At 39.2% G+C, this 13,842-nt stretch overlaps 1 protein-coding gene across 1 annotated transcript in view; it reads right to left on the bottom strand.

The window, feature by feature from the left end:
* The window catches only part of MYO1D (myosin ID), a 311,631-nt gene that overhangs the window by 165,441 nt on the left and 132,348 nt on the right, over nucleotides 1-13,842 (bottom strand). Inside the window, exon 16 of the mRNA XM_072938959.1 lies at nucleotides 6,746-6,953. Coding sequence (XP_072795060.1) covers nucleotides 6,746-6,953 — 208 coding nt within the window. The remainder of the gene's footprint in view (nucleotides 1-6,745; nucleotides 6,954-13,842) is intronic.

The following is a 13,842-nucleotide window of genomic DNA, read 5'->3' as shown; positions in this document are numbered from 1 at the left end:
CTTTATCAAACATCATACGTGGTGTGCTTAAAAACACGGAGGATTTATAGATAAAATCAGGTGGCCCTATTTTTGTACAATAGTCACACAATACCAGTTTGCTAGTGGACTGCCAAAGTTACTATTTTGTATTCTTAAAAAAAGAAAAGGTCATTAGCTGCTCTACAATTTCATGTTGAACCGCACATAAAACTAGAAACGATGGTCACATTACCATTTTAGCCCACATTCTGAGTTATTTTACTTCACCTCCTTGAGGTCCTTCCTTCCTTTCTCAGGGTTACATTACCTCTTTCTCTTCCACATCTTTTCCACACTTTCTCCTCCGCTCATTCCTCTGTACTCTCTCCTATCCTGCCCTTGAGATTGCTCCCATTTTGCTATGACCTAATAATCAAACCACAACCATCCTCTAATCAGGCAGCCACCAGACAAGCAAAAATAAAATCCTGGGAGCCAAGGGACCTAGGTGGCGGATGTATCTGAACATTTATAGCACGAGGCTTCTGTAATTTCCCATGTAAACAAGCCTGTGCTTTCATGTAACTATGACAGAAGAAGGCCGACTGGTTCTAGACTTGAGCTTGAATCTGAACCGCACAGCTCGTTGGCATGGCGTGACAACTGAGAGCCGCATTTAGGACTGAAATAAGAACCAGAAAAACTCATGGCGTGGAGTGTGGAACAGGTCAGAGGCTAGCACGATTTAAGTTTCCAAAGGGCTGGCGGCTCTTGCTGCTGTGGAATTTGGGAGCTATAACTGACCTCAGGGTGACCACAAACTGCCTGGATGAAAATGATTAAAGCCTTATTATTTTAAGAAGGGAAGTCTATGTTTAGAAGCCTTTGGTACGTGATACAGGCAGGACTTCGACTTCATAACCACAATATGGCACACTGGAAAGGACAATGTATTCCTAGAGCTAGGATCAAAGCTGTGCGATCTGAATTGGCGCCAGTATGGGACGTGGTGACCAATTAAGATCTTTGTCTTTTTTTTTTTTTTACAGTAATTAATGAAAGATGTGTGTTTATTGCCATTTTGAACTTACTTTTGACAATGAATATACGTATGTCCGTGTATAACTGAAAAATTGTGCTCTACAATGGAATTTGATACAACATTGTAAAATGACTATAACTCAATAAAAAATGTTAAAAAAAAAAAGATCTTTGTCTGTAATCGATGCTAGACATCCTTTAAGAAAGGCCTAGTTCCCCCAAGGGGAGACACAGTTCACAAAAGCGCCAACCTGTCTCACAGGTGGGTCAACCAAGTCACTCTTCAAATCCATCAGCTTATTCCAAATTTGCTGGTAATGGTCACACAAAAGATAAATTTCCCCAATACTTTTCCAACTACCTTTGAGAATCCACTTTTCGTATCACCTTATATGATGATTTTGATGTTGCCCTATGATTCTTTCGGATGAGAACATACACTTAAAACTGTACATGAATGAAAAAAAAAAAAGGAGTTTCTTGAGAAGTTCCATATCCCACTCCTCTTCCAAGACAGCAAAATATTTTAAACAAAAGGGGTACAGAATATCAGAGAATCATGATGCTTTGTAATGCTTTTCATATGATATTTTCATTAAAAATCTATAAAATTTATAGCCTTCTTTCAGGATCTCCTCAGCCACACAACAAGAAAGTGTCTTATTTTCTGGGAATCAATGAAAACAACACACAGAAGACACATGATAAGAAACCCCAAACCAGAAAGGTCCAGGGTGAAGAAGGGAAAAAGCTACAAGGAAATCAGCTTGGACAGATCTGCCTCACAACACACTGAATAACAATCATTACACACGTCGACTCAGCCCCATGTGTTTGCTGCTGAACTGACGACTGATGTCTCAGCACCGCCCTGCTTAAGGCTGTAATTCTGAAAACGTTAATTTCTCCTGTGCTGTCTAGAAATACCACCTTATTTGATTTCTCACTCAAATAGGATGTAAAGAACACACACAAACTCCCAAGTGGAGGGTGTGTGGGTAAGTGAAGCAACCGCATACGATTGAAAGAAAGAGAGAATGACCTTCAAGAAAATCCTACTGGCTACACCGACTCATTTCTTTTAATTCAAAGATGCAAAGATGTGGATACTACAACTGGGGATTCCTATAAAAAGATTTTTCCAATACAGGCACACATCAGTTCACTGACCTTTACAGATACTGAGTTTTTTTTTTTTTTACAAATGGTAGGTTTGTGGCGACCCTGCATCGAGCAAGTCTATCAGCATCATTTTTCTAATAGAATTTGCTCACTTTTTGTCTCTGTGTCACATCCCCCTCAGTAGTTTCCACAATATTTCAAGCTTTTTCATTATTATTAGATTTGTTATGTGATCTGTGATCAGTGATCTTTGATGAAACTACTGGAAAAAGATTATGACTCGCTGAAGGGTCGGATGACAGCATTTTTAGCAATGAAAGCATTTTTAAGTTAAGGTATGTACTTTTTTTTTTTTTTTTTCGTTTCCAGGTTTTTATTTGTTTTTTGTTTTTTTTTTTTTTCGGGTATGTACTTTTTAAAGACATAATTCTATTGCACACTCAGCACACTACAGTACAGTGTAAAACAAATTTTATATGTGTGGAGGGGGAGGGTATAGCTCAGTGGTAGAGCACAGGCTTAGCATGCACAAGGTCCTGGGTTCAATCCCCAGTTACTCTAAAAATAAATAAGTAAACCCAATTACCTGCCCACCCCCCCAAAAAAAGTCTTATTTATACGCGTGGGGAAATCAAAAATCTGTATGACTTGCTTTACCGTGATATTTGCTTTATTTGTGGTGATCTGGAACCAAACCCGCAGTATCTCTGAGGTCTGTCTGTATTCAGGCAAAACATTTAGGGTTTAGGTCATTCACAAAGTGTATTTTTAAGAATGAAAAGAGCCAGCCAGTGCTCTAGTGAGACAAGCTCTTTCACTCATTAGTCAGTGGGAGCATAAACCGGCACAACCTTTCTGGAAGGCACTTAACAACAGGTATAGAAAATCTTAAAAGCGTGTATTTTTTAAACCAATAATTTTGTGTCTGAGAACTTATCCCAAGAAAATAATCAAGGATGCTTGCAAATCCTTAATAGTAGTAATAGCAGAACTAGAAGTAGTAACGACAGGTATCATTATTGAACTTGGTGGCAGGCCCTGCCCTAAGGAAGCAGAGACGTGCACCACGGTGGGACCTGCCAGAGTGAAGCACTGGAAATTGCCAGATGTCCACGAATAGCAGGCGGACTGAAGAGACTCTAGTAGATCACAGTAAGGGTCAAGCCAGCTATTGCAAACATGCAAGTGTTGACACTTGTAAAGGTACAGCAGAAATACTATACAACAATGGTAGGATATGATTTAAATTCACATACAACATAAAATCCTATTTTAAAAATATAAAATGATTTCCTTCACGATTCTACATGAACTTGTATTGCTACTACTTATATACTATAAAACCAGTAAAACTCTTTAAAGTCGAGATGGTTACTTCTTTAAAAAAAGGTAATTCTAGCAATGTCAAAAATCCTCTAAAATGTCAAGCATATGACCAAGTATATGAAGAGAGACAAAATGCACTGTACAGATTACCAGCAATTCTTGACACTGAGGGGTTAATGGTTTAGATGGTGAGAGTGGAGAACTATAAATTCTTTTTACGAATTAGAAAGTGACACACTTTCTGTCTCCTCTGTGATCTTTGTGGTTATACAGTTTATTCCTTTAAGAACAAGCAATTGCCGCTTCCAACTTGCTGCTGAATCTCTATTAAGGCACAGAAAAGGTATAAAGATACACTAAAAGCCAAGTTCTCACCTGTTAAAACCTCTTATGAGGTACTGTAATAAACACAGTATGATACTGGCATAGGAACTGACTATGGAACAAAATAGTGAGCCCTGAAATAGATTCAAGCATAGACGGGGATTTAATATCAGACAAAGGTGGAATTTCAGTTTAGTGGAAAAAAGAGAAATTTTTAAAATCAATGGAATTAGAATAGCTGGTTATTTACTTGGAATAAGACAGAGCTGGACCCTTAATATCACACCATGTACAAAACTAAATCCCAGAGCTGTAATTTTTTTTGGGGGGAAGAAACTCAAAAGCTATAAAGAAAAAGACATATTTCATTATATTAAGTGAAAAATCTTCATGTCAAAGAGTATACCATGAACAGAGCCAAATGACAAATGATAGCTTGGGAAGAATAGTTGCAGCACATGAAGATAACAGCTCCCACAAATTCACAAGAAAAAGACAAGCAACTCAACAGGAGAATGGGCCAGTGATACGAATAAACAGATAACAGAGGGAGCAGTCCAAAATAAGCCAATAAACACACCCTCACCAGCAGCCAAACCCTGAGCCTGGCCAACCTCTTGGGTAGGTATAAAGGAAAAAAACCCAAAGCATTACATCTGTAAACAACAACAAAACTACCAGTGGCAAGCACTGAAGATCACAGGTAGGGATCTGACCACACAGAAGAACACATGCATGACAGTAAGCTACCACGGCAGACAAAAACAGTCAACTTGCAAACTTACAAGCTGTCTTGAGAAAGAAAACAGAACTGAGTAAAAGCAATATTTAAAAAAAAATTAATAGAAGGAAACTGTTTTAAGGTGAAAAAGAATTTGGTATTCCACTCCAAAAGTTTTCCTGAGTTCTACGAAAAATAAGTGAAAGAGATGAACACTTAGAAACATCTTCTCAATTGGAAGGAAGGGAAAAACTTCCATTATTTGCACACGATTATTATTTCTTACCAAGAAAAACTAACAGAATCAACAAATATGAATCAATAAAGGTTTCATTCAACATAAGACAGTATTACTTCTCTATACCAACACTGCCATGTAGAAAATGTAATTTAAAAAATTTCACAGCAGCTACAAAAAACAGTATCTAGGAATTATCCATGAGTTCCTAAGGCCTTTCTAAGTCTAAAAGTCAACGAAGTGATTTAAATAAGCCTATTCCATACTCTTAAGATGATTTAATACTATAAAAATGTTAATCCTTTCAAATTAATCTATAAATTCAGTGCGATTCTAATAAAAAGTATTGTTGAATTTAATGAACTCATTAAACACCCATTAAAATTTATATTACAGAATAAAGGTCTATGCATAAGGTAATCAACCTTAATAAAGAAGAGAAGATGGTCTTATCTGACCGTGTACTAAGACATACTACCAGAGAACCAAGTGGCATTAGTGCAGAAACAGGCAGATATAAAAGCAGAACAGAGCAGAGTTCTCAGAAACAGAACACAGTACGTACAATATATAAAAACAGAATACATAATAGAAGTGGTGCCACAAATGAATGGGAAAAGGACAGACTGTTCAGTAGATGGTATTGAGAAAACTTGCTCACCATATAGAAGTGAAACTGGATTTCTATGTGAAACCACATACATAGGGAGATTCTGAATGGATTAAAGACCTAAAGTGAAAGGTAAAACTGTACAGTTCATAACAGAAAATATACGACAGTCCCTTTGTGACCTAGAGACAAGGAAAGCCCTCTTGCACAAAATTCCAAATCACAAAACATAAGGCAAAAAAAAAATGAAGAATTTGACTATGTCAGAAAGAAGGATTCTCTTCAACAAAGCATACTGGAAAGTTCATAAGAATGTGTACAGAAAAGGAGAATATATTTATAATGTCTAAAGTGAGTAAGAGATGAAAGTTTCAAATATTTAAGGAATTCCTCTTAATCAACGAGAAAATGGTACCACTCCAGTAGAAAGACAGATAAAAGAGATGAACAGGCAGTTTATAGGAAAATCCAAAAAGCAAACAGACATTTAATGAGATGCTCAAATTCAACAGTAACCCAAGAAACACAAAGTAAACAGCAACGAGTTATCATTATATTTATTAGTCTGGTAAAATTTAGGTATCTGGCTGATACTGGTGAAGACATGGGCAAACAGTAACCCCCACATACGGCTGGTAGTGTGCAAACTGGCAGTCATTCTGGAGAGGAGCTTGGAACCACTCACACCAATTAGGTCTGCCTATACCCATGACTCAGCCACCTTTCTCCTGAGATACACATCCCAAGGTCATTCTCACAGAGGCACGTGATTTCTCTTTCTATGCATATATAATTTTTTCCATTAAAGTGGTTCATGTAGAAGGTATGAAAATGGGTAAGGAGGATAAAAAGAAACACTCGAATGAGTGAATGTAATGAGAAGGGCCCCTGCACAGATCAATGATGACAGATCCCATGATCATTGATCCCATGTCATCATTGATCAACAGATCCTATGATCTTATGAGCATCGCTGAGTCAGCACTCCACACATTGGGCAAGGGCTCGTGGTGGGTCATGATGGGGGAGGGAGGTGGTTTCAAACATGCCAGCCAAGCTCTTGAATTACAAGATAGAAAAAGTTCTTTATGCAATTAAGCTGAAACAACTCAGTTCACTACAACAGACAAAAAAAAAAAAACAAACCAGACTGCTTCAGACATCTCCCTGATTTTAAATACCAGAAGACAAAATATCTTCAGAGTTTTGAGGATAAAATAATGCTGAGCTCAAGCAGCCAAGTAAGTTTCCCATGTGTGAAGGCAACAGAAAATGTTCTAAGATATGCACAGATGCAGAAAATATACCATCGTGAACATTTCTTGAATCAAAGAAAGCATTCAACTAATCTTTAAGAGCATGAAAGCAAAGGATTATCTTTATGTGTAAACTATAAAATTACCTTTTGTAGGAAGAGGACAATCCTTACGAGCATCTGGGCACGGAGTTCTTCCAAGGTAAACAATGTTCGGGGTGTTCGAATGAAAATTTTGGTTTTCCCATAAGCTACATCATCCTGAAAACCACAATGTTCAATCAGTTTCTTAACAGCCTCTTTGTCTGAAGGAAGGTCATGGTTGGGCCAGGTGAACTCAGAGATCATTTTGTACCTGGATGAAAAAAAAGACCAGGGCACAGATTAAGGGAGAAAAACTATACGTTATCAATAGATTGAGAAAAGCTACTCAATAAAATTCAAGATGCTTCATAGAAATTAAAAAAAAAATTCTTAGCAAACTAGGAATAGTGGTGAATTTCTTTAGCCTGATAAGAGACACAGAAAAAGCCTTCAATAAGATACAACACTCCCTCAGGATAATAATAATAGTTACTAAACTGGGGTTAGAAGGATATTTCTTAACTTAATAAAAGCTATTTACTAAAACCTTGCAGCAAATATTATTTGTAAAGGGGGATCCTTGGAAGCATTCTCTTTACAAACAGAAACAAAACAAGGATGCCTTTATCATGGGTTTGTGAGTTGGTCAATGACTGGAGAACAAACAAAATTAATATTGCTTATGAGCAATACAACTCATTTCAAAGGAAATCAAGCAGATCTTCAGACAAACTATTGTTGCTAAAAGAACACTACACAGTGTTCTGCACATAAGGTCAATACACAAAAATCATTTTCAAGTCTCGACGCAAGCAGCCAATAGTTCCTTGATACATGGGGCTGTCACAGGTTAGTTCAGTACACACCAGCTTCCTCATGAGGGTGAATGTGAGCAAGACGGAAGTCAGAGAGTCACAGCCTTTTGCAGCCTAATCTCACAAGTGACATCCCATCACTTTTGCCATATTCCATTTTGCCAGAAGCAATTCACTAGGGCCAGCCCACACTCAGGAGAAGAGGATTCCAGCAGGGCATGAATACCAGGAGGTGGGGACAGATCACTGGGACCAGATTAGAAGGCTGCCTACCACAGTACTTCCCCCCCTACCCTTGGTAGAAAGTTGTTTAATACATGTAGTCAGATTTAGTAATGTTTTTCACATGTTGCATCTGAAATTTTAAGTCTTCAGTGAGAAGTGAAAGGCTCTCCTCACGCTCAGGTTACCAAGTACTCCACCTATGTGTTCTTCTAGTACTTGTATGTTTTCATTTTTTACCTTTAGGTCTCTGATCCATTTGGAGTTTATTTTGGTATATGGTGTGAGGTATGGATCCAACTTTACCTTTGGACAAAAGGCTATTTTTGATACCATGCACTAAAAAATCTTTCTTCCTCTGATTTAATATGCCATTTTCCTCATATGCTAAATGCTAATGTGTACTTCAGCTCATTTCTGGGTTTTCTGGTCTGTTTCATTGTTTTGTCTTTCCATCTGCCATCAGTACTGCACTGCTTTAATTACAGATGTTCTAAGTATATTTTATTATCTGGTGGTCTCTTCTTTTTTAAAGGTCTTTCTAGCTATTCCTGCATGTTTATTTTTCTATATGAACTTTAGAAGCAATTTCATAGTTCAGGGAAAGGCAATCACAAGACAAACACATCCTTGCTGGTATTTTTATTGGGTTCCCACATTAAATTCATTAAATTTATCTATGATGTTAGATTGTCCTATCCAAGGACAAAGGACACCTTTCCACTTGTTCAAGTCTACTTCTGCACCTTTAAGGAGTCTTCATGTTTTCCTCCTAGGCCTTTGCACATTTCTGGTAAGACAATACACAGCTAAGAGGCATCTGACCCCCGCTTACTCTCTCTCTCTTTTCCTAATTTTCCACCCCAGCTTCCATGGCAGCATGCTCTTCCTGGATTCCTTCTGTCTCTCTGAATATTTCTTCTCTGGCTACTGTTCTTTCACCACTGGACCGTAAAATGCTGGAGTGCTTCAGGGCTCACATCAAGTGCTCTTCTCTCTGTGTACACCCTCCCATGTCACTTCATCTAAAAATCCACTTTATTTTTCAACTCATGCATTCATTATCCTGAGCCCAGTTCTGAGCTTCAAACTCATGTATCCAGTGCTTACAAAGATCTCAAAGGCATCTTGAACTCCTCTTTCAGCCTTTCCCACCTCAGTGTCCTCTGTTACTAAAGCTGGAATCCCGGGAATCATATCTGATTTCTTCTCTTTTCTATCACCCCTTCTAATCCACCATCCAGTTTACTGACTCTACCTCCAAAATCTATTCAAAATTCAACTATTCTCATCATTACTGCCACAATCCTGATTCAGGCCACCATCAAGTTTACTACAATAGACTCCTAAACTGTTTTCCATTTTCTCTCCAATCCATTCTGCATATTTAGCAGCTAGAGTAATTTTCTAAAAAGCCTCTCATCAATTTTATTTTTTACTACCCTCCTCCTTCTGTTACTGTATGCCAATCACCTTAGCCTTCTTTTTAGGGTCCGATGATGTGGTTGCCTCCTTCTTGCTTTGGAGACTTTGCATATGCTGTTCCCATTGCCTGGAATGCCTTTTAATCTTTGAAAGGCTGAGACTTGTTCTTATCCTTTAGCCTTTGTTTGATCTTCTTTCATCAACCATCAACCCTCATCCCCCTTACTCCTCCCTAAGGCAGCCAGCTGGGTTTTTTTTTCCCTCCCACTATTCATCATCATTCATAATCATATTGACTTGTGGGTTGACCAGTTGAATGTCAGTCTACGGGTACCACGAAGGCAGGGATTTTGTTTTGTTTCCCACCATATGCCATGTGCCTATGACACTGTCTGCCACACTATGAGGAAAGAGATATCCATCTATTGAATGAAAGGAAGAACAAAAGGATACACATTTAAAAGGCTTCTCACTTGCCAGATAAGAGACAGAAACAGAAACCAAATGGAAGAGTTCTAATATGAAGAGAGAGAGATAATACTACACAATGTCACATGAAAAAAAGGGAAACAAAATTAAAAACCTTCCAAATCTGTTATAAAACTAGAATAGGAGTCAACAGGCAGGAATGGCATGTATGTCTGAAGTTTCAGCTACACTGCAGAAACCAGAAGCAATCCTACTGCCAGCCTGCTCAGCGGACACTTCAGGGTAACGACACCCTTCCTTTCTTCCCCATGGTCAAGGGCATGCCCCCAGTTCTCCAGCAAACCAGCATCCCAAACTTGCAAATTAAAAGCTGCACTCATCAGCTTTCTGACAGCTAGTTTTACCTCCCTCAAAGACTTCAGCAGCTTTTAAGGTTATCAGTACCTTTAAAATTATTCTCTCTCTTTTCCAATAAAAGAATGAAAATCAAAGTGACAAGTAAAAATTTTAGGTTCAAAACTAGCTTACAAAAAAAAAAATCTGCAAACTCTAAAAGCACAAATTCACTGTGGAAAATAATACTTTTTCTCCCACCATGACTGAAAACATTAGCCCAACATCCTACACATCTTCTATTCTACCCCACGTCCCACTGCTAATTAGTTCAATCAGTGTGACAACAAAACGCCAGTTCCTCAATTTGAGCAAACGCATTTTACGCTGAGCGGAAGGTAAACACAGCCTGCAGGGTGGGAACAGACTGTCTCCCCAGGTGCACAGCCACCCCCTCATCCAGCGCTCTTCCTACATGACTCCGGAGGGGACCTCACCTCGCCGGAAATCATCATCAGTTAGAGAGACATCAGTCTCTCATAATTCTTTTACATCTTGAACACTTGTACTGTGATTATTAATGTTTCAGTTTTCTCGACCACTCATTTCATGTTTTCGATTAGGTGTGCTTTCTAGTTGTTGCTTTTCACCCTGTCTTCCCTTGGACAGACTGAGTTTTCTTTATTCCATTTTATTCTCTCCTTTGATTTGAAAGCCTCAGTCATGAGGCAAAGCAGCCTTAAAGGCTGTAGGCTCAGGAGCCCACTGTCCGAGTTCAAATGGGGGTAGAAACTCCTCTCCTCACGTGGTTGTGAGCTTCAGGGATTTATTACGTGCAGACTGCTTAAAACAGTGCCTGGTACATACAGTGAGCACTTCACGATGTTAGCACTATTACTGTTACTGTTATGAAAATTTTAATAGGTAAAAATTATATTTATAAGAAAATACATACTCCCCTGTCTAGTTAATTACCATATATAAACAATACAACTCTTCATGCACCCTTCATGTACTTCTGTATTTCTCACTCCCATTTTGATTTTTGCTGCAAATGATCACAACAAACTTCCTCTCCCCTCTCCCAATTGATACTTGTTCAGATTTCACAAAAAATTTTACTGACTTGTTTACTGTTCAGTGTTGCTTTTTTGCATTCCATGATTTCCCTTCTGCATTTACTTGCTAAATGCGCCCTCTAGAAGGTTTTTCAGAAAGGGTCTATGAAGAGAAAACTTTCTGAGCGTCTATATGTCAGAAGACGTTTTTATTTTACCCACACATCTGAATGATAACTTGGCATGGGATAAAATTCTAAGCACAAAGTTCATTCCTCCTCATTGTGAAGATTTTGCTCCTTTGTCTGTTTGTATCAAATGTTGCTAATGAGAAGTCTGGTGTCTGTATGAGCCTCACTTCCTTATAAGTAGTTTGCCTTTTTTCCTAAGAGCTCTAAGTATTTTTCTTCACATCTAACATACTAAAAGTGAACATAATTTACTTAAGTTTCATTAAAAAAAAAACATGTTTTATCCTCAGTGTATTCTTTCAATCTGACCCCTGTTCTCTCTTCTATCCTTCGGGTGCTCCTGTTGGATGGCTTTTGGCCCCCCCCGGATCAACCTTGCACACAGCCTGACCTTTCTTTAGTACTTCCCATCTCTCTTTCTCTGTGATGAGGTCTGGAAGAAGTCTTCAGCAGGAAGAGACTTCTCTACAGAAGTCTCTAGCTCATTAACTCATTTAAAAGAAGTTTAGTTAAAAAAATTTTTTTTTAAAAATTTTTAAGCTTTGCGTACAGTAAAATGCACACGTTTACGGATACGATTCAGCAAGTTTTGAAAAATGTGTGCAAGCACTGAAACTGACACCCCAATCGAGAGAATCCCCAATCCCCATAATCTCCAGGAGACTGCCCTCTGCCCTTCTCCCTTTCCAAGCGCTGCTCGGATGTCTGTCTGTTCTTGAACTTCACAGAAATGGCAGCATAAAGTATATCCTCTTCAGTGCCTCCTTTTCAAGATGTTTTATTCATCCCTGGTGGTGCTGTAACAGCCGCTCATTCTCTTTAATGGGTATCAGTAACCATGGTATGATTACACCACAAACTGCTGACTCATTCTACTGATGGACAGATCACTCTTTCTTTGTGCGTAATCTGCTTTTCATTCTCTAAATCTCTAATTCTTTTTAATAACTACCTGTTCTTGTTTTTAACCTCATATTCCTATTTTAGGGCCATAATTCTCTCCTCTGTCTCTGAGAACATGAAGTAGGCTTATTCAAGTGCCTTTTACTCCTTGCTCCGGTTCCTTGGGGGTGAGGCTCTTCACTTGTTGAGCATATTGTCTCTTTTTCACGGGCGTGGTCTTTCTCAGATGCCTGCCTGTCACCTCCTTCCCCAGAGCCCCTCCATGCACCTCCTGGCCTTGGCTGGCCTCCTGGAAGGTGCCTACTTTTGCTTCCTGAGTCTTGGCCAGTGTGCCTGTGAGGTCTGCCTTGCAGTTGGTGAGGTGCTTACTCGTCCCGGTCATCACGGTGGCCTCCTGGGGCTGCAGGGGGGGGGGTAAACACGGGCATGGCAGCTCCAGCCTCGCAAGGCTGTCTCTCCCTAGAACTGCGACCCCGGCTGGCTTCTGGGTCTTCATGTCTACTTCCTTCCGTATTTCAGAGTGAGTCACACCTTCAGGGTTCTCTGAGAATCCCTCTTTTGATGTGTGGCTTTAAATACATATATTTTGCATTATTTGGGAATGTTCTGGATGGGAATGGGAGATTTAAGCTTGTACCATACTTGGCATTCATGGATTCTTTTTAATCCTTTCTGTTTTTATTTGAGTATTATAAAACATAATTCAGCCCTTATAGTATGTCTTCCCTGCCAAAAAAACACACCAAAAACTTTGAGTTGAAAGTAAAACAGGCACAAAAAGAGATTAAAAGTGGGTAAAGATATGCACTTGCAAAATTCCTTGTTCCCTCCAAATCCAGTTTGCTTACTCTCTTACTTCAGCTATGCGCTGAGGCTTCCACTTTGTCTCGTGGTAATATATTTTCAGTTCAATAAATACATATTTCAGATAAATACACTTTGAATTCAGCCTCATCCTATAGGTACCCATCCCCACTCTCTGCTCATCCTAATGTTTAACTTCTGCCGATTTTACAGAGGGAACAACACAAAGACAAATACTACAATTGAATAGTTGCTAGAATTCTAAGACTAATGGTGAGGGACTAGTAATCTTTCTATAACAGAATTTGATACTGTTTGAAATCAAGACTCGTTATGAACACATCTCTACTTATGAACATATTCCTACTCTACAGCCTCAACAAAAAAAAATCAAATGTAAAGAGCAGCATGATTTCAATAAGGAAAATGATCAGTTTTGAGCATAACCTTTTGATCAATATAAAACTGTTTCAGTTTTCTAGGCTCTTCTGCTATGAAGTTTTATTCATTCCCGGAGTCTCCAATGAGTGCCCATCCCTTTCAGCTCTGCCCCCAGGTAGCTGAACACTGGTAGAGGACAGCAGGCAATGCCAGGTGGTCTCTCTGTACACGTTTAACCTCACATCTCACGTGGACACTCAGATCTTCCTGGCAACAATCCTCCTACACAACCCTGTGCTTTCCCAGTCTCCAAAATGAGTGTTCTCATTTCCCCTCAAACCTCCTAAACCACCTCTCCTAGTCCTCACGGTCAGCTCATGACCTCGCCTCATACTTTACTGAGGAAATAGAAGCCGTCAGTTAGGAACATCTCCATCTTTGCCATCAGCTGGCCTTTGAGGTTTCCTGCATCTGCATTCACAGCCTCTGCCTTTTGTCTTGTAGCTGTGGGTGGAGGTTCCCTGCTCCCATCTAGAGCTGATAAACCTTCCACTTGTCCTTGGGGTTTCACTTGTTGCCTTCTCACGGATGTGCCTGTT

Source organism: Vicugna pacos, chromosome 16 (assembly GCF_048564905.1).
Source record: "Vicugna pacos chromosome 16, VicPac4, whole genome shotgun sequence".
NCBI lineage: Eukaryota > Metazoa > Chordata > Mammalia > Artiodactyla > Camelidae > Vicugna > Vicugna pacos.
This window is presented reverse-complemented; position numbering and strand designations above follow the sequence as displayed.